Below are 22759 nucleotides of genomic sequence, written 5' to 3' on the forward strand. Positions count from 1 at the left end.
ATATTTTAGATTCTTTGCTGTATCACTCAGTTATTCGGAATCCCGATAGATGGCAGCAGATAAAACACGGTCGACAATTGCCTTTATTTGCGTTGGGAGTTTGGTACCGAGTGGTGAAAACGTGCTGGGGCTGCCTGGAGCTATTAAGTTGGTAAGTAGAATAGTTGTTACTGGAATAGCATACAGTATGGGCCCATACCTGGATGTCTTCGTTCCGCACGGTGGTCGCTTTTGTAAAGCCTTCTGCTGAACTCTACTGCGCAGACTCAGTAAAAATGGTGTCAGGCCGCCATAACGCCTCGGGCGATTGATGGCGTCCGCGCGCCCGGAACCGATTTTTATGGAATTTCGGGACATCTTCTTGCTCAGAGTGGTTGCACAAGTTTTCAAATGGGCACTGCTGCGTTATTAAGTCAAAGTGAGCTACTTTTGCCACCAAAGTCACAGTGATCACTGGGCGACTGTCGGTCACCAACTGAACCAAAATGAGGACGGGACGCAGGTGCACACGCAGCCGTACACAGCCAAAATTCGCTGGGCCTGCGTTCCTCGGCAAATCGTACTACGCATGTGAGGAACCGTGCCCGATCCGGGGGCGCCGTCGGGGGCGGCCTGCTGACCAGTGGGCCCCGATGCCCTTCGGGGTTGGGAGGGCGACGAATCTCGTCCCCGGTTTTGTTGTCCGCCGCAGTCGGCGGAGATACGATGTGGACGTAGAGCTCTTTGGGCAATTCCTGATGGTCTTAAGATGTGATCGGAGTTCATCCAACATTTGACGAGGGTTTCGATGCATATAATCCATTTATGTTCAGGACACAATTTTAGCATATGGTTTACGACGGTTGAACGCACGGTGAAGGAAACTGGCTGGAATTATTGATTTTCCAGACATCTCCGCCACCAATCGTGGGCCGTTCTCGTTACTATGGTAACGGGTCGATGAGAAGTTCCAACCATAAGATGCGGTACTCGTAGTATTTGGGAGGGTAAAAATAGTGCATTTGGGGGGGGGGGGGGGATAGCGGATCAGTTCGTATGGAGCTCACGTCACTCGTTTTTGTTGTCATTTGGTGCAGAGAACCGGAGCGGAGCCTAGTTTTATTTAAAAGATTAGAGATTTGGGACATTTGGAACTTGAGTCGTAGGTACCGTCGGATGGCTTAGCTCCGGTGATTCGGTTTGACCGTCTCAGTCTGCTCGGATCGGAACACATTCTTCGGTCTTCGGATCGGACAAATGTATGTTTGTGTGGTGGGGGAAGGGTTCCAGGCTGACCTCTGTCGGCATGGATCAGATCAGATGACGGTTCTGGAACATGCTGGACCTTGTGTGTGTGTGTGTGTGGGGGGGGGGTCGTGTGACGCCCGACTGGCTGTTGAGGAGAGGGGCATTTCTCTAGGTCGGCCGCACGACGGTTCCACACCACGGCTGGGCGGGGGGAGGGAAGGGGGTATCAGTCGGCGCGTACCCCCATCGGTGTTGTTGGACTGACTGCTCGGGGGGGGGGGGGGGGAGGAGTTCTCAGCCAGCTGCGGAGATCCGTTTCACTTGTGTGCGGCGGTCTGGAGTGGGTGAGCTGTGTGCGCGCGTGTGCCGCTCAGTGAGCCCTCTCCGGTACATGACGTCTGAGGGTATCTTATGTCATCACGTGGGGTGTCAGATAAGCCCTTTGTCCAACATTACAACTCGTCTGACCGCATGTGCCCGCTTGGAGGACAAGTCAGTGTACAATTTGAATCGTCCAGTCTAACTGTATCGCTCTGACCGTTTCAGATCGGCGGCGTGCGGCGGGCCGCGCATCGCCATGAACTCTGACAACCCGCTGAACATTGCTGCCGAGACGATTCACCAGGACATCAGGATGGATTCCGAGGACGACGACGACGACATGCTCTCATCGGCAGGATCGTACGACGACGACGACGGCCTGATGACCTCGGGCATGACCCAGGACGAGGTCACGGCGCAGCTGGCCGCCGCAGGTGGGGCTCGTGGGAGGGGGGAGGGGTGGATCATCCCCGCTGGCCAGCCGCCAACTGTGTCGTGCAGATGCGCACGTGTGCGTTGACGGCTGATCGGTGTGTGTGTGTGTGGGGGGGGGGGGGATTGATGTAAGCCGACGATGCTGCACTGCTGTCGGAGCTGTGAAGTGGTATAGGTATAATGTGCAATGTGCACTGGACGCGTGCCCCTGTCAGAGATTCTGCGCCGCGCAGGCCCCGGCCTGGCTCGCTCGGACGCCCCGACAACAGCTGTGACATCCTCTGAGTGACTGGTGTCCGATTCAAGGTCACCCTCTGCCGCCTCGGGTGCCTCCGGCGCTGCCCCGCAGTGACCCTCTCCGAGCGGCAGGAAGTCGCGAGACCCGTCCCCCGGCGGCCGGCTGGTATCCGGTTGCGACTCCTCCGCGCTCTGGCTCACGGCCAATAACATACCCCGCCCCGCCCCGCCCCGCCCTGCCGCAGGCCCCGTCGGGGTGGCCGCAGCCGCCGCCATCGCGTCGGCGAAAAAACGGAAACGGCCGCACGCCTTCGAGACTAATCCGTCAATACGAAAACGACAGCAGACGCGGCTGATTCGAAAATTGAAGGTGGGCTGGTTACCTGATGATGCAGTTTAGTGCGACGTTTTTGATGTAGGCATTTTTATGTTATTACAAATGCTCGAATGCTGTTTTAATTCTCTGTCAAGGACGATATTGTTTATCGTAGTGTGGTAGTCGGACAACTGTATGTGAAAAATAGAAACGGCGCTTTGCGCTGAAGGCTCCATAAACCCTTACTTATCGACTGGTGGAGGCTGAAGTGGCGTTTGCCGTCAAAAAGTTAAATTTGCAACACCTGAACTTCGACTGTATTTTTTTTTTTCGTAGAGCTTCTCTCACTTTTCCTCAATCTGTTGGAAATCACGAATGGGCACGAGTCCGATGCTTGTGAACAACTATTCAGCCCTGTGTTCGATTGCCATGTACCGTCTGACCTAATGTCCCTGACCCAACCGCCGCACTTTCGTCGCCAATCACCACTGTGTCCCCTTGGACGCTCCTTCGCTCCCCTATCAGTGACCGTCCATCGTGCCTCCCCCCGACCGGTGACCGCTCGCCGTGACCCCTCTCCCCGATTGTTGACCTCTCCGTCGTGCCCCCCCCCCCCCGTCGACCCTCTATCAAAGACCTCTCGTCATGCCCCCCCCCCTGACCGGTGATCGCTCGCCGTATCCCCTTTCCGATCTTTGTTGACCCCCTTCCGTCGTGCCCCCCCCCCCGACCCCCTACCAATGACCTCTCGTCGTGCCTCCCCCTGACCGCTGACCGCCCGTCGTGCCGCAGCAAACGATCGACGAGTACACGACACGGGTCGGCCAGCAGGCAGTGGTCATGTTTGTCACGCCCGGAAAACCCAACAACAGCTACAAGGTGTTCGGTGCCAAACCGCTGGAAGATGTGGTGAGTGACTGGTCACTGGGGAAGTGGCGGAATTGAATTACGGCGAGCGATATGCGTGAAGCAGCTCGGCTGTGGGCTTGTTGGCGCCCTCTGTTAAATCTACTGAAGCTGCGAATCTAAGCGTAAATATCATCTGATAACATGAGCTACTGTTAATCAATAAGCATATGCGCACTTAACTACTGGATAGATCCGACGAACAACATCTGATCAGAGTTAAAGATCTAGTGAAGAACTGCCTGTGTTTCTGGTCCCCTCTCTCCCACCAGGCTGATCTCCTCCCCCTCTCCGTCCCCTTTCAGATGCGCGCGCTGCGTGTACCGGTAATGCAGGAGCTGGAGGCGGCGCTGTCGAGGCACGCGCCGCCGCCCGTCCAGGACGACCCGTCGCGGCACGAGCTGCCTCCTCTCGTCATCGATGGCATCCCCACGCCGGTCGAAAAGATGACCCAGGCACAACTGAGGGCGTTCATACCACTCATGCTAAAGTATTCGACAGGTAGGTCGACACTGGATGTGGAGATGCCACCCCCCCCCCCCCCCCTGTGCTGTGAAATAGATCAGCTGCAGTTAAGTTAAATTTTTACCCTCAGTCCAGACAAGGTATGGTGTTGCTCAACTCAGTGTTCGAATAGGTTTTGTTGATTCGGTTGTATAAATCGAACTTCAAGTCATTGCATCTCATAGGCAGATTCACTATCTTTACTTATGTAGCCACCTATTGGCCATTCAAAAACAAGAAAAAAGCTGTGTTTGATTTCAAACCTTATCAGTGCGCACCCTGTGTGTTGAGAGGTGTTTTAGCGAATTAAGCTCTACATATTTCCATCACCACTTACCGTAATTGAAACGAAGTACTTTTCGTACTGACGCTTTGTTGATGGTGACTTTTGAGTCTCTGACCAGACGCACGGAATATATAGTCTACGACAGACTATATATTCCGTGCCAGACGACTGCCAATGATGGCAGGCCTGTTTCTATTCTCACCGTACCCTGCCCCGTGTATTGTGTAAGCTTGCCGGGCCTGCTCTGTGTTGACAAGATAGAAACACTGATTGGCTCTATAACTCGTGCCGTGCATGACTCGCGGAATATGTTACAAAATGCCGTAGTCGGACGAGTGGAAGGGGACAGGGAGGCCGGTACGGGCAGGGCCGGCATGTGGTCGGGACGCGGATTTAGTTAGTGTGCGACGTGCGTGGATATTGATCGTGCTACATGTTACAGGGCCGGGGAATTAGGGTAATTGTGGTATTGAATATGTCGATCGTATTCGGGGGGAGGGGAGAGGGGAAGTGGGTGTTTTAACGTAACGATCCCGCTAAACGGAGGGGGGGGGGGGGGAGAGCCAGTTGCGTGCACGGCTGAGCCCTCGTTGCCCTGGGTCCCCGACGTGCGTGTGGCGAAGGAGGGGTGCCAGGTTTAGTCTGTGTGGGTAACGCTACAGGAAAACCGCTGCCGTCGCTTGTCTGCTGTCTAATCAAAAATGTGTTGGTGTATTTTACGTAAGGGGAGGCCAGTTTTCATGGATGGATGTTGCGTCCGACAGCCGTTGGCCCCAGTCTGGGCCATGCAGTCAGTACCTTGTTCGCTTTCCCACGTTCGTGGTTCGTGGTCTGAAGATTGTTCACACTTTGGCTGCTCCATTAAAGCCCTTTTTCGTTACCAAATTCACTGTGTCCTGCGTGGGAATGCGTTGGTGATGTAGGGGTGGTGAACGGTGCAGCTCCAGTGTATCTGGTTCTGTGTCCTGTATTATGCAGTGCGGGTGGGGAGAGGCTGTGTGTAATGCCGTGCACCAGCTGTTGTGCGCGTCTTTACTGGTGTGCCTGGCTCTACGCTCTGTTTGGGGGACTGCACTGTCGTGTGCATAGACTGAGGACCATATCTGATATCGTGCTCTATTTGTACGCGTCTGTGCAGTGTCTGGTGCCTGGTATCATACAGCGCGTGTCCGAGATATGCGTCCCGGCCGTATCGTTCCTAATGTCGCAGAAGACACACTTTTCCATCATTTGTGCCTAGTATCCACCGTGACGTCAGTCCATTCGTGCCGTGCCCTGCAGGCTGTGCTGTGCCATACCCTTCAGTCACGTCTCTCGTATGGTACATGCACTGAGCAGCTGTGCCGTGGCTGTGGCTTGTTATGCTATGCCGTGCTGGTTGTTTGCGACGTATTATCCCACCTTTCCGAAGGATGTTCCTCTGTTAGCACCATGTCGTGTCGTGTTGTCTCGGGCTCACGGCGGCCGCCGCCGCTCACCCCCAGGCCGCGGCAAGCCCGGCTGGGGTAAGGACGCCACGCGGCCGCCCTGGTGGCCCAAGGACGTGCCCTGGGCCAATGTGCGCATGGACGCGCGCACTGACGAACAGAAGCAGAAGGTGACGGGCCGGCGGGAGGCGGCATCACTCACTCACCCGCCCCGGCCGGACGACCGGCCCACCGGCCCCGACCGGGGCGGCGCACCGCGCATGGCTCTGTGTCGTTCTCTGTACTTATTGGCTTACGTTTGCATGTGTTCCCATTAGGCAAGGGTAAGCCCGGCTGGGGCAAGCTGTCGGCGCGTCCCGACTGGTGGCCCAAAGGCGTGCCGTGGGCTAATGTCAGAATGGACAACCGCAACGAGGAGGATAAGGCCAAAGTACGCACCCCTTTTTTGTTTCTTTGGTTTTGCGCCGCGCTTTGTTGGTTTTAGCGTTGCCGTTTGCCTTTGACTAGTCTGGTTGTTGTGACGTGCACTTAGCGTGATGTTTATCGTTCTACCGGCATGCAGCGGTTACCGTTACATTTACATAGTTCTGCATTCAGTTCAGCCGGCCTCATTAACTCTACTGCAACGCCATTATATATGTCCGCCTTAATGTGATGTCGCTTTGATTGTCCTTCACTCAATTAATCCGTTAAACGTGCCAACTTCGGGCCAAAGAGAGAGTAAGCCCTCATCGGTTTGGTACAATAATTGGTGTTATTCCAGTTTATGTGTTCCCCTTTACGTGACCACTCTTTACCTCTGCTTCAAATCTCCCTTCTGTTTTGATTTTCTGTCCGTGTAATCCCTTTAGCAGTCCATCGTAGGTAATGACATCTCCCTCTCCATCTTCTTGATCAGTGTCCTCCACTCTTTATCACTTTCCCTTTTCCCTGTCCTCTGCTTACCTCTTCTCGCCTCTTCTCTCCTTTCCTTTCCTCTGCTCTCCTCTGCTCTGCTCTCCTCTCCTCTGCTCTCCTCTCCTCTTCTCTCCTCTCCTCTCCTCTCCTCTCCTCTCCTCTCCTCTCCTCTCCTCTCCTCTCCTCTCCTCTCCTCTCATCTCTCATCTCCCCTCCTCTCCTCCCCTGTTTCGCTCCCTCTCCCAGCTCTCAGCCCTGCCACCGCTGACCCAGCGCCACCCCGTCTCTGCGGACACCAGGTGTCGTGGACGCACGCGCTGCGGCAGATCGTCATCAACTGCTACCGGTACCACGGCCGGGACGACTTGCTGCCGGCCTTCTCTGACGATGACGAGGTCAAATCACTGCCGGGGAGTGGCAGCGGCACCGGCGGCAGTGCGGGAGGAGGGGGAGGCGGCGCGCCGGGAGGCGTCATACGCACCGCGCCGCCCAAACTCAACCTGCAGGGACTGGTGAGTGGCGCAGCTGTAGTTCAGTAATAGGAGTAGTGAGTAGTGATGAAAGTTTGCAGTAGTGTAGTCAGCCACTACGTCCTGCTGTTCTGGGGAAGAACCTCGCAAGCGCTTGCTTCTGTCGATGAATATTGCCGATTGGTAGAGTTCTATCTAATAACCGCCGAGTTGTCTATCCTGTGTTGACATAAGCTTATCTAGACGCTCTCTCATGCCAACCACTGTCATGTATCTAACCTGCCTTTGATTGCTGTCCCAGAAGGACATCCGCCAGTCGCTGCGACCACCACCTCTCCCGCTGACCACACTATCAACTCGCTCGCTGACCTGTCTGCCGCAGAACGTGCCCTCCCAGTACTCCCATACGGTGGTACAGACCATCAGCAACCCCGACGGCACCGTCAGCATCATCCACGTGGACCCCAACAACCCTGTCATCACACTGCCAGACGGAACACAGGCGCACGTGCAGGGCGTCACCACGGTGAGGGAACAGCTGCCAGCGGCGCTGTCTTGCTGGCATAATAGTTATCTTGGGTCGTATGACTCGATTTTGGGGAGGTAGGGGTAGGGGACGGTAGTGAGGTGGTTTAGTTGGTGCTGCTAGAACTAGACTACAGAATGGCTAGAATATAGAGAGAATTATATGTTGAAAGCTAGAGTGTAGTTGGCTGCAGCTAGTCCCACATGAGATGACTGTTGGCCAGTCCGTAGAATACCAGATGCTTCGTCATGTAATCCTCGGCTGTTGTCTTCGAACTTTCGTCGAGCAGACGCCTCGCTAACCATCGTTTGAAATTCACGTCAGACCGCCACCAGCCGCCCAATGACCAGATACTGTTGTCAAGGTCGATTAAAATGTGTTGTGTGCAACAATGTATTCGTAGGCCCCCACCAAACTTTCGCTCTGATCTCCAGGAGGAAGTCATCATAAGACGACGCTTTATTTGAGTGTTTTGGTTTTTAGCGCATTTCCTTCACAGATTACCCGGCATCAGTGCGTCACCTGTACCGCAACTGCGGGTCACACTCCCGTGTCCACGTCTGACCCCACCCCGACCTGACCCTGACCGGCTGCGCGGGCCGTGTCTAGCCTTCGTCTATGCTTCAGGCGGACGGCCTGGACGGAGACGGTGGCCAGACGATGAACATCGACCTGAGCTCTGTCACCGAGGCTACCATCAATGCCGAGGGACATCTGGTACTCAACGGTGTCGGAGATGACGCAGGTGAGAGGAGTGGTACGGATGGATGGGGATGGAGTGAAGGGAGGGGACACGGAAGCGTGTGGATGACGAAGGGTGTGGTGGACGACGGGACGTAGGAGTGGACGTGTGAGGGACAGTGAAGCTCGTTTGGTGGTTGTTGCAGGGTGCAGGTTTGGTTGGGTGTGGAATAAGTGAAGCCAATTTTACTGGCCTATGTCTGATTGTGTACTAGAGCCATTTCCCGTCAACATGCTTCAGTTCATTAGTAGCATGATCGTTGCTTCGTTGGCTGCGTCTTTACGGAAATGCGTGGGTATTCCTTTTCGAGACTTGCCTGTTTGTTTTCACAGACCAGCTAGTCGTTTGCCCGTGTGCTTGCTGACCCCTCATGTTTCCCCTTTGGCAGCGTTCTCGGCGGGCAACATGGTGACGATCCCGATCAGCTCGTCCATGTACCACACGGTGGTGGCCAACGTACAACACGTTCAGAGCGCCGACGGCCAGACTCTGCAGGTAGGACGGCTCGCCGACCCGCCACCCTGACCTGACCTGACCCGGTCCTTTACTTGACAGGCTACCAGCCAGAGTCCGGTGATGAAAACTGCGCGGCTGATAGTAGTGGTGGGTTCTGGTGTTATGTTTATTGTTTACTAACCTGTTGCTTGTTTACTAACGGGACGCGTGTGTCTTCTAATGGGACGTGCATTAGTTACCATGGAACGTCTGCCTTCACTAACAGAACCAGTGCCAGTTCCAGTGGAACGCTGGCTTTTGCGGGTGTGTGTTTGTGGGGTAGCACACCGCACGGTGGCGTTTCCTACACTAACCAGAAGCCGGTTGCTGCCGTTGGTGCTTTGGGTTGTTAACTTTTTCCTTATGTTTGTGGTGGTTTTGTTTGGGAGGCAATGAAACACTGAGAAACTGGCTATATGCTCTCTTGGTGGAAGATAAAAATGGCTGGTCACTAGTCAGCGTGCCGCCTCACCCAGGTGAATTAGGGAACAATTTTCAGAAATTTGATGCCTAATCAACTATAATGAGCAGTGTGGCCAGTCTCTTCCGTTTCCTCGCTGCCGTGTGTTAGTGTCTCGGTGATGGCCTTGGGTGACCCGTGCGCGGCCGGTCCGACCCTCTCTCCTGCACCCTCGGGTACCAGAGGGATGGGACTAACCAGCCCTCCGCTACCGCCCACCACCACCGCTGCTAGGTGGTGCATCCAGTGGTGCACCTACCAAAACTGGAGTCAGACGAGACCTCTGAGACGGCCGAGGCCGAGGAGGGCGATGCCGAGCCCATCACGGTCGAAATGATCGCCGAGTCGGATGAAATCGACGAGATCAGTCAGGTCAGGCGGCAGTGAGCTGCCTGTCTGCCGCCCCCGCCCCTGGCACCGCTGCGGCCGCCCGCCCGCCCGGCTCACGCCGCCACTGCATGCTTTCGATGTCGAGCTGTGATGGCTGCTGTGGTTTGCGGCAAGGTAGTGGTCGCAGTCCAGGCATGCCGCAGAGGCTGGTGTTTTCATTTTTCAGGAAAGCTTCAGATGTTCAGAAGTGGCGGCAACTTCGTCATGCATGGTTGTTTCACGTTTGTCCGTTTCGTCATATTGTATGGTGTTGATTTATTGGTTGATCACCGTTTTGTTTACAGCATATTGTTTACTTCGTTTTGTCATACTCTTGTGTACGATGCTGCGCAAGCCATCGTAATCAAACCATCATTTCTCATGTCTGAGTTTACGCGTTTCGCATTCAGCTGTACTGCCTGTATCTTATTTGCACTTTCATCGTGTTTTGTTCTTCAATGTTTTATGTTCAGAATTCGTCTACTTTTCACAGTTCGTCGCTACAGGCTGTTTTCGTAAAATCTTCGGTGTTGATTCATTTTATGCAAGCACTTGACGAAGCCCTTCCTAAATGTTTGAAAATGCCGGCGACGCCCGGCCCCAGAGTGTTTCACCGAATGTGCATTTTGTAATTATTCTTCACACTGCATGTAGGTCGCCGAAGATATGTGGAAAGAAGTTCAGGTGTTGATGTTAGAAGCTAAAACTGTTGCAGGACACAATTTACCAGAACTATCATCTAATCGCCGCTTATCATGTGTAATTGGCGCGGGGGATTGCTCTCTAATGACTGCTGAAGTCTCTGACTGGTGTCTCATGTCCCATTAAACCTGCTAGTCCTGCTCTTAGTCCTGCTATTAAACCTGCTAGTCCCAGCTCATCACTCCTGTCTGCCCCCAGCGTGCAGCTCGTAAAACTAACGTCTCTCCGTTCGCCGGCAGGTGTCCTCCGGGTGCTCCCCGGTCCACGTGGCGGAGGAGGCGTGCTCCCAGGACGTGAAGCCGGTCGTAGTCAAGTCAGCACCCAGCGGCGATTGAGGCCGGCCACTCTAGGACTCCGTTTGTTACCTGCTGTAGAGTAGAAATCCAGGCGCCGCCCCACTCAGCCCGGCCGCCACACTGGGCATTACATCTCATCGACGTCAAACGGCGGCGGCGGCGGCGGTGGTGGCGGTGGCCCCAAGACAACGTTCATGACAGAAGTGTTGACTGTTCAACGCGTCGTCGCGCGTCACTTCGAGATTCTTAATCGTGTCATTCTCGGGTCATTTGGCGTGCGTGGCGGATCCGCGCGCTATCGTGTCTATGCATGTGTGCGTTTACTGTGTGCCGGCACCGGCGGCTGCCCGGCCCCCCGGCGCCGCCGAGGCCAATCTCATCTCGTTCTCTACGCTCATTGACGCCACTCTGAGGCGTTACTGTGCGTCCGACGTCACACGTCATCTTCTCACGGTCGCTCGCGCACCCATCCTTCAACAGTCATCTGTGTTCAACGCTCGACGTGGCATCGCTGCGTGGTCGCCGTCATCCATTTGTACTGTGCAGACCGCTGGCGACGGTCAGTCGGCCGGCGACCCTCCCAGCTTTCCGTGTTAGGTCGTGCTAGGTGAGTAGCTTTTCGTGTGCAATGTGCCGAACGGAGGGCGGCGGCGCTGTATTGATGTCAGTGTCGCCGCCAGGGGACAGGACGTCTGCCCGGGACCGGCCAGACCCCTCACGGCGGTTTTGTTGACTGTCGGGCAGTTGTGACGGCTCCCAAAACAGCTTGGCCATATATTGCCGTTGTACTTAAACTAGGAGTGCTTTGAATTAACGAATATATGTGGACGTTCTAGTGTGACTGTGAGGGAATGAGTTGCACAGGGTTGGGAGCTCCTGCGAACTTATCTCGCAGCCAAGACGCACACGGAAAGGGGTGGGGATGGGGCAGACGGGTCCGTGCAACAAGAAGCTTGAGGGACATGCCGGCTTTTGAGGCCCCTCGCGATGACCTCTGCGGACCCACGCAGATCTATCTTGGCCCATGCATGCTCCTGGGGCCCACAGTTTCTTGGGCCCTCTCCACTCAGGCTTCTCGATGCACCATGTCTATTGTCTGTTGTTGGAGCCCACTCGTTGATCGCTAAGGGCCCCTCGCCGGCACCAGTGGCCCACCCTGGCTTCTGAAGGTCCTCACGACGGCCTCTGGCAACCCTCGCGGCGGTCTCTGAGGGACCCACAGATAACAGAGGGTCCCATGCGGACTCCTGGGCCCCCACGCCGGCTACACGATGCACCAACCTGCTCCTGGGGTTCCCTCGTCGACATCTTAAGGCCCCTCGCCGACATCAGAAGGCCCCACCCAGGAAATTGGGAACCTACACCGGCTCTTAGGGGCCCCAAGCCGGCCTTTGGTGGCATCGCGCAGATTCCTAGTGCTCAATACCATCTTATAGGGTCAAAGGGGCCTCGGAGGACCCCACCTAAGCTCTTAAGACCCGCCCCTTATGCAGGGTTATCTGAGCTGACAAGCAGGCTCCTGGGCTCAACATCTGCTTAACAGTGACAGTCCTCACCCTGAAATTTGAGGCCCCTACGCTGGCCTCTTGAAGGTTCTCACAGTAGCTCCTGTCCCCTCGATTCATGGGTCTCCATATCCTGGAGCCCCTCACCGTTTTTGAGGGTCTCTACGCAGAGACCTTGAACGTAAATCAGTGTTTGTCATTTCATAGCATTTATAAACAAAAGCTCGGACGGAGCAAAATTTAACAGCGCTGAGAGCCCTTTCCATCTGGGACATTGGCAAAGAAGCCGAATGTCACCCCCTCCCCCTTAAAAGCAATGTGTGGGCGTCTGCTCACAAAGCTAACAAGCTACGTTGGTGCAACAGAAAAGTGCCTTTGGTTTCTTTTCATTCCACGAAAAAATAACAGTGCCATGCAAAGGTTTATTTGCGGATAACCGTAGCATGGCTAACGTATGCACAACAATGCGCACAGAAGCACTTTCAAACGAATCCTGTTCGAAATACACAACCTATTCTTCATCATCGCAATTCGTATGTAAAACGAGGAGAGACGCAACACGGCTCCTCTCGGGCTTTCTGAGCTCAAGCCACGTAGAACACAGTTCACACTGTACTCACGAACCGCACAGAGCACAGTACACACTGATCGGTATACACTTGGCACACGGGTAACAAATGCAATTGATACACATTATGCGGGCCGACATCTTGGTGACCCCCATCACAAGCGGTGACTAGTTTAAACGCTTAAACCAATCCGACCGAGCAGGCCGGCCGGCCGGCGGCGGCAGTCCGCCCTCGTTGTTCGCTGGCCCACCCCTGCCCGCGTGGTCCCGTCTTAGACCCAGCTCCGGCAGCACGGAGTACGCCAAGAATCCCCCCGGAGGGACGCACGGCCCGTGCTCCCCCTACCAGGGCCCCAGGAGCTCCTCGACAGACCCCAGCGAATCCCAGCGGGAGAGTCACATTGCAAACACAAACGTAGAAAATAAACACTCGGGAAGCCGGCTGGCCAGCCGCAGAGGAAGCGCCAGGTGACGTCGATCGCTGGGCCGCTGTTTGCGTGATCGGAGCAGCGCTCGACACGAGCCATCTATACACTACAGACACCAGCGCAACAGATACGGTACTCCAATCGACTCTTGGTTCAACCCTCAGCTCAAATTGCGACATTTTCTTCAATTGGCATCATCACACACACACTCGTCCATTCAAAATACTCTCGGGCCGTTTTCACTCGCAGTTTCACATTTGCCGGGCCCTCTGGCGGCCGGTGTTGGTCCCTGGCGCGCTCCCACCCTCTCCCCGTCCCTCCCACCCTCTGTCCTGCTCCGGCTGCAGTCAGCTGTCTGCTCCATCCACCCCCACTTGGATGGGCTCGCCGTTACTGCGGCGCTGCAGGAAGAAGTAGAGGATGCCGGCCTGAGCCATGACGTCCACCGTGCCGGCAGCCAGGAGGTCCGGCTGGACGGCAGAGTCGGCCTGCGGACCCGGCCGCAGCAGAGTTGGACCGAACACCGTGGCCAGGTTGTGCAGGGACATCTTGTTGAACACCTCGGCCTTGTTCACCCTGCAGAAGGAACGGTCGGTCAGTGACAGATAAAAGATAGGGGACAAACGAGCTGGCAATGTTTGGAAAAAAATGACAAAAGTCGATATGCCACCTCGCTTCGCTAGCTTTCAGTATAAACCATGCTATGTAACCGCTCCAGGGAGCTGACTCAGACATAACCAGCTCCCTTCTCCCCTAATGAACGACTAAATGGCTCCTTTTCGCTTTTTGCCAAAAATGTGCAGTGTGTGGTGTGCACTCCGCATTCAATAGCAGGTCCCAGCCAATCGCTCCCACACCGCACCCCATTGATACTGCTCGCAACACTACCCCGCTCCCACGGCCCACACGAAGGGGGCCGGGAGTTTGTTCCGGCGATTTCACTCGCCGGACGCAGCGCCGACGGCCAAGGTCAGGGCTGTTGTGTTCCGTCCGGCGGCGCCGGTGCTGGCGCCAGTCCGACTGCGATAACGAGCCAGTCGCCGATAGTGGCGGTCATGGGACCAGGGAGGAGAGGGGAGGGGGGGGGGATAATCAGAGTGTGGGCGACGAAAGGGAAGCGTGTTAACCTGGTCTGAGAGGAGTTTAGTTATGAGGCTTGAGAGTGAGGACTCCTCACTCTCAAGCCTCATAACACGGAAAGGTTAGCGAGACAGGGCTTCATCCCTCTCCTAAAAATTTACCTCATTACATACATCATTCTACAAAACATCTCGACGTTATGTCCATAGGGTTGAAACCGTTTCATTCACTCCAATCTCCACCCCAAACAAAGGCTGTCTTTTCCGCACTCACTTGATGAGGTGCTCAATCAGGTAGACAATGATGCTCTGGTTAAGCTGCGGCAGCTGCGAGAACAGCTGCAGCAGCCGCCGCCGGCGCAGAGGCAGGTCCGGGCTGCTGAACGCGTCGAAAAACATGCCGTAGAGCCCGTCGGTGAAGAGCGCCTCTGGGAGCTCGCGCAGGTAGAGCTTCAGCAGTCCGGTCACCGAGTGGATGTCCACCTCTTTGATCAGCTGCTCGGCCTCGTAGATGTCTGCAGGACACAAACAGAAGAAACGTTAGGGACCTTCAAGGTACATACATAGCGTGAAACACGTATAATTACAAGGAACGTGATCGTGAAAGCTGCTTTTTGAGAATACATGTATTTGATCCGTATTCGACAAGAATACCTACAAGAAAAAAGTGTTTCGTTCAATCTCAGGCTTTTTATCGGGATACATCACGCTTGTAGCAGTCTGTGTTCTGAAGTAATGAAGGCAGACACAGCTGATCTCTTGAAATGTCAATGAGTCACCTGATTCATCACTAGCCGCAGTGGACACTCACTGGTCTCATACAGCTTTTTGAGCCGGTTGATGTCGGTGGCCGACCCGGAGACCCGATAGACGCCCGTTTCGTTGGTGCCGCGCCGCTCCACCTCCCGCAGACAGCTGGTGATGATGAACGGCACAGAGCGGTCCTCCCGTCTGCGGGCGAGGGGTGAGAGAGTTACAGGGAGGGTAGAGAGTACAGAGCCACACCGAGCGGCCCCTCGTCTGTGGTGAGGGGTTAGGTGACACGGTGAAGTGGAGCTGGACGGAGTCTTGAGGGATAGGTATCATCCTACCACAGGTCAAAGAATATACACAAGATCGAATGGAAGTTGATTAACGTGCTCCAATAAAGCATACATACCCTACACGTGTGAATAGCAACACTAAAGAAAAGCACGCCTGAGGTGACGAGCCGCAGAGGGATGAAGCGTCTCACCTGCACACGTCCTGGATTTTGCTGCCGAAGAGCCGGTTGCTCTTCCCAGCCGGCGGCCGCCGCTTGGTCATCTCGTAGGAGGCGTATTTGACGGAGACGGTGAGGCTGAGGCCCTCCAGACTGATGGTCCGCTCCTGCATACTGGTCGTCAGCCAGGTCCGGCTCAGCTGCGGATGTAAAGAATAGTCGTCAGAGGTGGGAATCGAAGTGAGAAAGCCTGGAGAGACAAATTGACACGGGTCGGTGATAAGCACAGCATGCAGAGGACATTACAAATCCACGCAATGTAACTCGAGCTAACTCGAGGTCACGGCACGACTCTCTCTCTCTCTCTCTCTCTCTCTCTCTCTCTCTCTCTCTCTCTCTCTCTCTCTCTCTCTCTCTCTCTCTCTCTCTCTCTCTCTCTCTCTCTCTCTCTCTCTCCTTCCCTCCCTCCCTCTCTCCCTCTCTCTCCCTCTCACCTCTGTTCGGGATCTCCCTCGCAGAACGGGTCCGTCCCTCGGGCAGTTTTCGTAGCAGAGAATCCGCAGGCTGTGAGATCCATCCAGCTCCAGAATAAAGTCCTCGTTCCACTGCGGTGCTATGCCGCGCATCGGCTTCGTCTTGGCCTTGCGGAAGAAGTGGCCGTACGAGTCGATCTCGAAGCAGATGAACATATCTGAAAAAAGGCGGAGCAGGAAAGTTATGGGATGAGCTAAGCCGAGTAGCAGGGAGCGTGCGGTGGGCTTGTATTATGATACATATTTGGTGACAATCATGACGTGATGGATACCATAACAATGGTATCGTTTGTCGAAAACGTGTTCGCGTGAATGCATAATGGTCGTTTGCATAACATGACATCACAGCGAACATCAGTGATATTTTTAAAGGCGCACTTGTTCCGGCAAAACCGTGCTCAGAATACGTGAATGGAAGCGATTGTGCACAATGCCCAGTCAAGGTTAAGAGAAGAATGTCCGGATTTTCAGAACAATGAAACAATGATTTCCGTTGCAGCATTTGTTAGTGTTGTAGTTAAACCGGAGGTGTTCAGTTATAATACCGTGACAATCGCTATTTGCACGGTTAGATAGTATACCTAGCCTGGAAGTGAGCTCGACCGCGCTACCATTTTTATATACGTCCACCTCATACGAGCCGCGAGTATTAAAGGGACCCTCCCACCTTAACATTAGATTTGAGTTGAGATAGCCAAAATGGGGTCCCTGGCTCACAATTACCGGTTTCGGCACTCACAACATCGAGAAATGCCTTAAATCGGAAATATTGAACTTCAAAATTGCAGCATTTTGATTCAGAGGGGCTAATGCTTAGGAATACCCCTCTGAATGTGTGACGTCAGCGGAAATATCTAGCGATTTTTAAATGTTTGACTAAAACGTTTTGTAGCACGCGGTGGTATATGCTATTTGCGCGCAACATCTGCCGCAAACGCCGCACTTCTAAAATAAAGTCGCTAGAAACAGCGGAGATCCCAAAAAAGTAAACAAAAGTAAAAGTCTAATATCTTGAAAACCGGTGAATATTTTTCGGTGAAATTTGGTAGATATTCGTTTTCGCTCTTTCTGAACCGAGCGACATCACTTTCATGCCAATTCCTAAACTTTTTTGAAGGTGGGAGGGTCCCTTTAAAAGGGTCACAATATATGCGTTTGCAGCCCAACTAACACCATCAACTCAGCGCGCTGCCGCTACTAGTTACCTGACTTAACAGTCAATATTACCATGTTATCAGGGTGATCGGACCCGACTTTCACCGATTTCTTCGTCTACCGCACCTGACCAGTCCTCCCAGATCACTGACCTGCCTCCTCCGCGAGCCCGCTCAGCTGCTGCACCTTGATGTGCAGATCGCCCACCAGAAGGGATTCATCCCTCCCGGTTCGCATCAGGTACGAGCCCATGTTGGTCTGCAGGTCCTTCCTGCATGTCGTGATCCACGACTGAACCTCGTCAAACGACACTGGCTGCGCCTGCAGACTCGGCGGAGTGTTCGTCTGTGAACGGAGATACCGCGTGACGTCAGAGGTGGGAGGCCGTGACGTCATAAGGGGGACAGCATAACGGCGGAGTGTGTAACGGTGGTAATTTGGGACATTTTTTGGGGAGAATATGACGTTATAAATACATAAACAGTATTATATAACATACAACAGGGGAGCAAAATGACAATAAATGGTCTCGATTCTGAAAGGTAATTCTCATTTACATTACAAGGACAAACATCATTAGCCGAGACAGACAACCGCATCTACCTCATTAACCCCACCGCACCAGCAAAACACTCCCCTCGCCCCCAACCATCGTCGCCTCTCCCTTAACACCACACCTGCTAACGAGTCGACCACTCGGCTCTCTCACAGCTCGGACCATTAATTCCAGGTAACGATGGCCACACCGAGAATAGAAACCCGCCGCGGGGCCCCACCAAGTATTTACGGCGGCCAATTAGGGACACTCAGTGTCAGACATTATACCGAGGCCAGACCTAGCACCGCCGCACAGACACAAAACTGAGCGAGACTATTACCGTTTTTGACCAATAGATCGAATGGCACAACGGTAGCTGGATCCGTAAATGTCAGTAAAAAATGGCGGCCACTGGGTTATGACAGCCTTCGAGTAACTACAACGGTGAACAAGCAGAGCTTTTGTGCTAGTGCCCAAAGCTTCGTGTCAGTGAGTCCACACGGTTCAAGTTGGTACTCTAGAGAGCGTGGCTCCCTTCCCTCCCTCCCTCTCTCTCTCTCTCTCTCTCTCTCTCTCTCTCTCTCTCTCTCTCTCTCTCTCTCTTTCTCCCTCTCTCCCTATTCCATACCTGCAGGACGTGGATGGCCTCCTGCCACTGGGTGCGGTCAAAGTCCGAGGAGAGGAAGAAGAGCGCGTTCTGCTTGCCGTTCCTGCTGTAGACGCGGAACGGCAGGTTCGGCGAGGCCGTCACCAGCTGCGACTCCAGCTCTGCCAGCTTCTTCCGCTGCTTCTCCGTCTTCTGGTCGGACCGCTTCTGAGGGAACCGAGATCAGAGGGTGGAGTGTCAAGGAAATGATTCTTGTCAACTGAATGAACCGAGGTGGAGAAGAAGTAGGTGACTCAGCTTCAGCAGCAGCTGAGAGTGCGGCAGAGATACCAAACAGTAATGTAGAAGGACAACTCTTTTCCTAAGAAATTGTTACTGCCAAGAACTGACAACATTCAGTTCTTCCCACAGTTATCTAATAAACATCATGAGCGGGGCGTGGTTAGAGACACATTCAGATACATTCAAACGCATTTCATGCATAGCAACGCTGCGCTCTGATCCCATGAGTGAGCCGAAAGACATGATAATTAAAATCGGAACTGGATGGCCAGGAAATGCCATTGGTCTAATGCCGGTCTCACATTATGAATGGACTGCACAGCGCAACATCATCTATCCAGGCTGAATGTGAACCGCTACAGACATATGCTTCTCTAGCCACAAACCGTTACAAGGAGTGGACCACATCAGAAAGACGATGACTAAGATTTCAGACTAAGTACATTTCCGATAAAAGTGTCCTCTTAGTGCACTCATCTATACGTGAACTGGTTTCATTTTGCATCGTGAGATCAGCGCCAACAGGCCAGCAAACTAGTCTGAAGTCTGTGAAAAATACTGCAATGCTGCTATCCGATAACCTATTTGCAAATGCAGCTTTACGACCTACATTGGCGGGCAGCCGATGCTCGATAGGCAAATGGTTCTCAGATAACATGCTGTTGACTTGCAGACGATGACCGTATGTAAAGTCGAACCTTGAACAGTCACGCGAGGCAGCACTGTCTCCGCAAACCAGTTTGGTGCGACACAACACGTGACTCAGCTCATGAAATTCGCCGCCAATCAGGGTCAGGGAGGAGGTGACTTTCGACAAGCTGCACCACAACATATACGGATCACACGAAGAGCTATAAATACACCCGTGATTCATCAGTCTACGGTCTTACAGGAATCGCCACATACGCATTACAAGCATAGCAATCTCATTTGATAAGGACCAGCCGTATCCTTGATCTTACCACATGCATTGACCTAACTATAACCATTCTAAGATCACAATTCAGTTGCACTACCCACTACACCTTCTGCGCCAGCTGGTACACGCTTGCACTCGCCGGTACACGCTTTTGCATAGTGGTACACGCTGCTCACGTGTCACAGTACCAGCCCAGGCTCGTCTTTCCCCACCGCCCGGTCAGCACGCCCGCTCACTCACCCCCTGGAGGCCGTAGTAGCGCTCCTGTGCCCGGATCTGGTCCCTCACGGTGCTGGCCTGTGACTTCAGCGTCACAAGGCTGGAGTTGCCGGCCGGGTCGGCGCGCGGGTCGGCCGGAAGGTCGTCACAGCTGCACACTATTTCCGCCAGCGGGATCAGCCACTTGACTTCGAATGTGAATTTGTCGCCCCGGCCCGACGCCTGGAAGGGATAGGGGATGAGAAGTGAGGGTAAAACTCTAAAGCTATGCGGGTGAGTCTAAGAACAGTACTGTAGAGCAGTGTGTCGCATTGCGTTCAGTGCATGCTTGCGATCACAGTTTAGATGAACAGAAGTAGTAACTGACAGGGTTGGGTAGTGGTACTGATTGTGTTATAGGTTGTGTCTTTGCAAAAAAAAAAACCGGAGCTCATTCATGAAAAAAATCTCAAAAGCAACTACAGATATGTGACTAGCGAATAGCACCTAAACCATGAACGTTGGCTATCCACATTCCACTCTGTTGACGCATTATCATCAAACCTACCGATAAGCCACTATTACCGCGTATGACTCACCTTATACTTCGCGCACACTATGACATCATTGAACAGAAACAGGTGTCGCAGCTTCCTGTGATTATCCACCAGCTCGACGATGAAGGAGTTTTTGACCACGTGTCGCTGCATCCTGTCAGCACGCTGAAACGACACAGAGCGGTCGGTCACACTGCGGGCTCCTCTCGGTTCTCCCTCCTGACCGCTAGTCCGACCTCGCCCGCGGAGGGAGGGGAGGGAGGGGGAAGTATTAGTGCGGGTGTCAGCGCAGAGACGCGCTGAGGCATTACAGAGGCTTCATTAGGTGGTGGGCAGGTCGGGAAACAACAGAAATCAGCACATAGCGGATTCCTAGTCCGACATAGCTCACTATCGGACTAGGAACTATAGTCACTATAGCTCGGCTACGGAGGGACACGGGCTGACACAAGCCACCGGGCTGCACAGACCCACACAGGGCAACTACAAAAGCTGACACGAGCTGACACGAGCTGTCACTCAGTAGTTGTGTTGACGGACGGCAGCAGGCACGTCCGGTCAACATACGGTACCTCACTCAGGTACGTGACCGACATATGACGTGGTAGGAGACCGAAAGAGTTAGCAAGGTGGACTAGGATACTCAGAAGAGGCCTGACTGCCAACCATACCACTAAAACGACCTCGAGCACCCTCAGACTTCTATTGCATCTCAGGACAGTTCTCAAAAGAAGTGGGAATGTAAGAAAACGGGGAGTTGATACAGCATTAAGCAGGGCGACAGCGGTCAGCACCGTCGCGGATTGGTGAGCTGGAGGGAACAGACGATATATGGATTATGGAAAAAGTGAGAAGATCTCCCGGCTCACCGGCTGGTTGGAGGCGGCCACGTTGTACTTGCTGATGAACGACTGAGTCATAGTGAGCGCGTGCGCCAGCCCCATGGTGCGGTGGTCCGGATGGCTGGGCGGCAGGTATTTGAGCAAATCCTGCAACGACACAAGGCCACGGAGACATTAATAACGCCGCGCTGCAGCCGAACCATGCCCTGATCTCCCGTCGTGCCGCCGGTGACGGCTCTTAACGAGCGCTCCGCACGACTCAGACCCACTATAATGATACGATAGCACTCAAAAGTCGGGTACCGTGAGGCAGTTTATCATCCTGAGCAGGAGGCCTCTCAACCGGCAGGACATTAGTGATAGCAGTCGGGGCTTCCTTACTCGGCGGAAAGTGCCTGCAATGCCGACCATCAGTTCCGCTTCAGTTATCACACCAGTGCAATCAGAAATACTACAGTGAATGTGTAATGTCATAGCAGTTTGAGGTCAATTCAAAAAGATCTAGGTAATGCGGAAGATAAGGGCAGTGAATCGGTACTATCAGCAATTGCAACCTATAGGCCTTGCTGTATTTTAACCCTTACTAGAACCAAAAACCAGTCTCAGCTTTTAAGCATTTACACTCACAAATCGTAGCAAACTCTAACAACAAATCATCAACTTTACATCTAAAACACCAGGATGTAGGCACCCCACAGTCTCCCTACTCACATGTAGCACGGGCGCATTCTGCTGTACGCGCGCCACTGGTTTGTGCAACAGCTCCTCGAGCGAGGGCGTCTGTCCCTGCAGCGAGCGCAGTTTGATGCAGCGCGTGATCTCGGCAAACTCGGCACTGTTGGCCGAACACCGGCGCACCGTCTCCAGTGCGTGCTGGTAGTTTTGGAGGTAGGCGCCGTACACACCCATGTTCTCCGCCTGAAAGGGAGACGGTGGGGTCAGAAGAGTTGGTGGGTTGTAGGTGTGCACTGTTTTGAGAAAATGGGACATGAGAGTACAAGAACATACGAGTGAAAAGAGATTGCCAACCATGCGCCATACTCGCAGAGAACAGAAGCAATGCACAAGCAGCGCCGTGAATATACCTACTCCACTCGGCACACTTGGAAGAGAAAACTAGAAAAATCTGCATTTTCATAACCAAACACAACACACTCTGTCACAGTTGTATATCGGCATACCGTGACTGTTAACCACATCAGTAGACTGTGACAGTCCATGTCAGTCAGCCCCCCCCTTCCTGTAGCTCACGCCTCACTGTTCCATGTCCGTTTACCGTCACGGCCAGGCGACACACTCAGTGAAGCACGACCGGACCCCTGAGCCGCGCGACGCGGGCCCCGAGTGCCCACGGCGACACGGTCCCTGCACCCGACCGTCACGCCACTCTGGTCACCCTCGCCAGACCGGCGACTCGGCCCGGTCCTACAGCGGCCGGTGACTCACGGATCCAGTGACTCCCGGCCAGTGACTCGGTGACTCAGCGGTGACTCAGTGACCACCGGGGTGGCTCGCGCGGCCGCCGGCCCCCAGGTACCCGACACCAGTCGTTAGCGTCCTCTCAGTGTCAGGCAGCCATTGTTCTCAGAGGGTGAGTTGGAGGAGCGATGGCCACTGGTCCCCTGCCCCTGGACCGCCCCGCTGTACACCGGACAGTTTTTACACGCATTGCTGCGGCTACCGTGAACAATCTAATTGTTCCCGGGAAGACAATGCCAGACAGGAATTCGT

The 22759-nt window shown here is 54.0% G+C and overlaps 2 protein-coding genes across 20 annotated transcripts in view; one reads left to right on the forward strand and one right to left on the reverse strand.

Annotated features, from left to right (window-relative positions):
- Window positions 1-21: 21 nt before the first annotated feature.
- Window positions 22-11451, forward strand: LOC122383568 (DNA-binding protein Ewg-like). Of its 19 annotated transcripts, none has more exons than XM_043370110.1 (11): window positions 22-151; window positions 1774-1982; window positions 2466-2590; window positions 3329-3445; window positions 3748-3943; window positions 5717-5829; window positions 6856-7068; window positions 7409-7552; window positions 8162-8297; window positions 8683-8789; window positions 10560-11451. In XM_043370110.1, exons 2-11 carry the CDS (start codon window positions 1805-1807, stop codon window positions 10653-10655), a joined length of 1425 nt encoding a protein of 474 aa, XP_043226045.1. In that variant the 5' UTR covers window positions 22-151; window positions 1774-1804; the 3' UTR covers window positions 10656-11451. The 19 variants fall into 19 exon arrangements, with proteins under 19 accessions (XP_043226045.1, XP_043226043.1, XP_043226051.1 ...); XM_043370108.1 differs by lacking the exon at window positions 5717-5829 and adding an exon at window positions 5977-6089 and having other exon boundaries at window positions 25-151; XM_043370116.1 differs by lacking the exon at window positions 5717-5829 and adding an exon at window positions 5977-6089 and having other exon boundaries at window positions 25-151; window positions 8180-8297.
- A 1078-nt stretch (window positions 11452-12529) lies between these two features.
- Window positions 12530-22759, reverse strand: part of LOC122383571 (active breakpoint cluster region-related protein-like) — a 76208-nt gene continuing 65978 nt past the window's right edge. The window contains exons 6-16 of the mRNA XM_043370121.1: window positions 21740-21946; window positions 21056-21175; window positions 20229-20351; window positions 19672-19872; window positions 18252-18437; window positions 17238-17430; window positions 15892-16088; window positions 15431-15597; window positions 15008-15147; window positions 14471-14711; window positions 12530-13693 (exon numbers count right to left, since the gene is read on the reverse strand). Coding sequence (XP_043226056.1) covers window positions 13465-13693; window positions 14471-14711; window positions 15008-15147; window positions 15431-15597; window positions 15892-16088; window positions 17238-17430; window positions 18252-18437; window positions 19672-19872; window positions 20229-20351; window positions 21056-21175; window positions 21740-21946 — 2004 coding nt within the window. The 3' untranslated portion in view covers window positions 12530-13464. The remainder of the gene's footprint in view (window positions 13694-14470; window positions 14712-15007; window positions 15148-15430; window positions 15598-15891; window positions 16089-17237; window positions 17431-18251; window positions 18438-19671; window positions 19873-20228; window positions 20352-21055; window positions 21176-21739; window positions 21947-22759) is intronic.

The sequence above is a fragment of the Amphibalanus amphitrite genome, unplaced genomic scaffold, assembly GCF_019059575.1.
Source record: "Amphibalanus amphitrite isolate SeventyFive unplaced genomic scaffold, NRLGWU_Aamphi_draft 000167F_arrow, whole genome shotgun sequence".
Taxonomy (NCBI): Eukaryota; Metazoa; Arthropoda; class Thecostraca; order Balanomorpha; family Balanidae; genus Amphibalanus; species Amphibalanus amphitrite.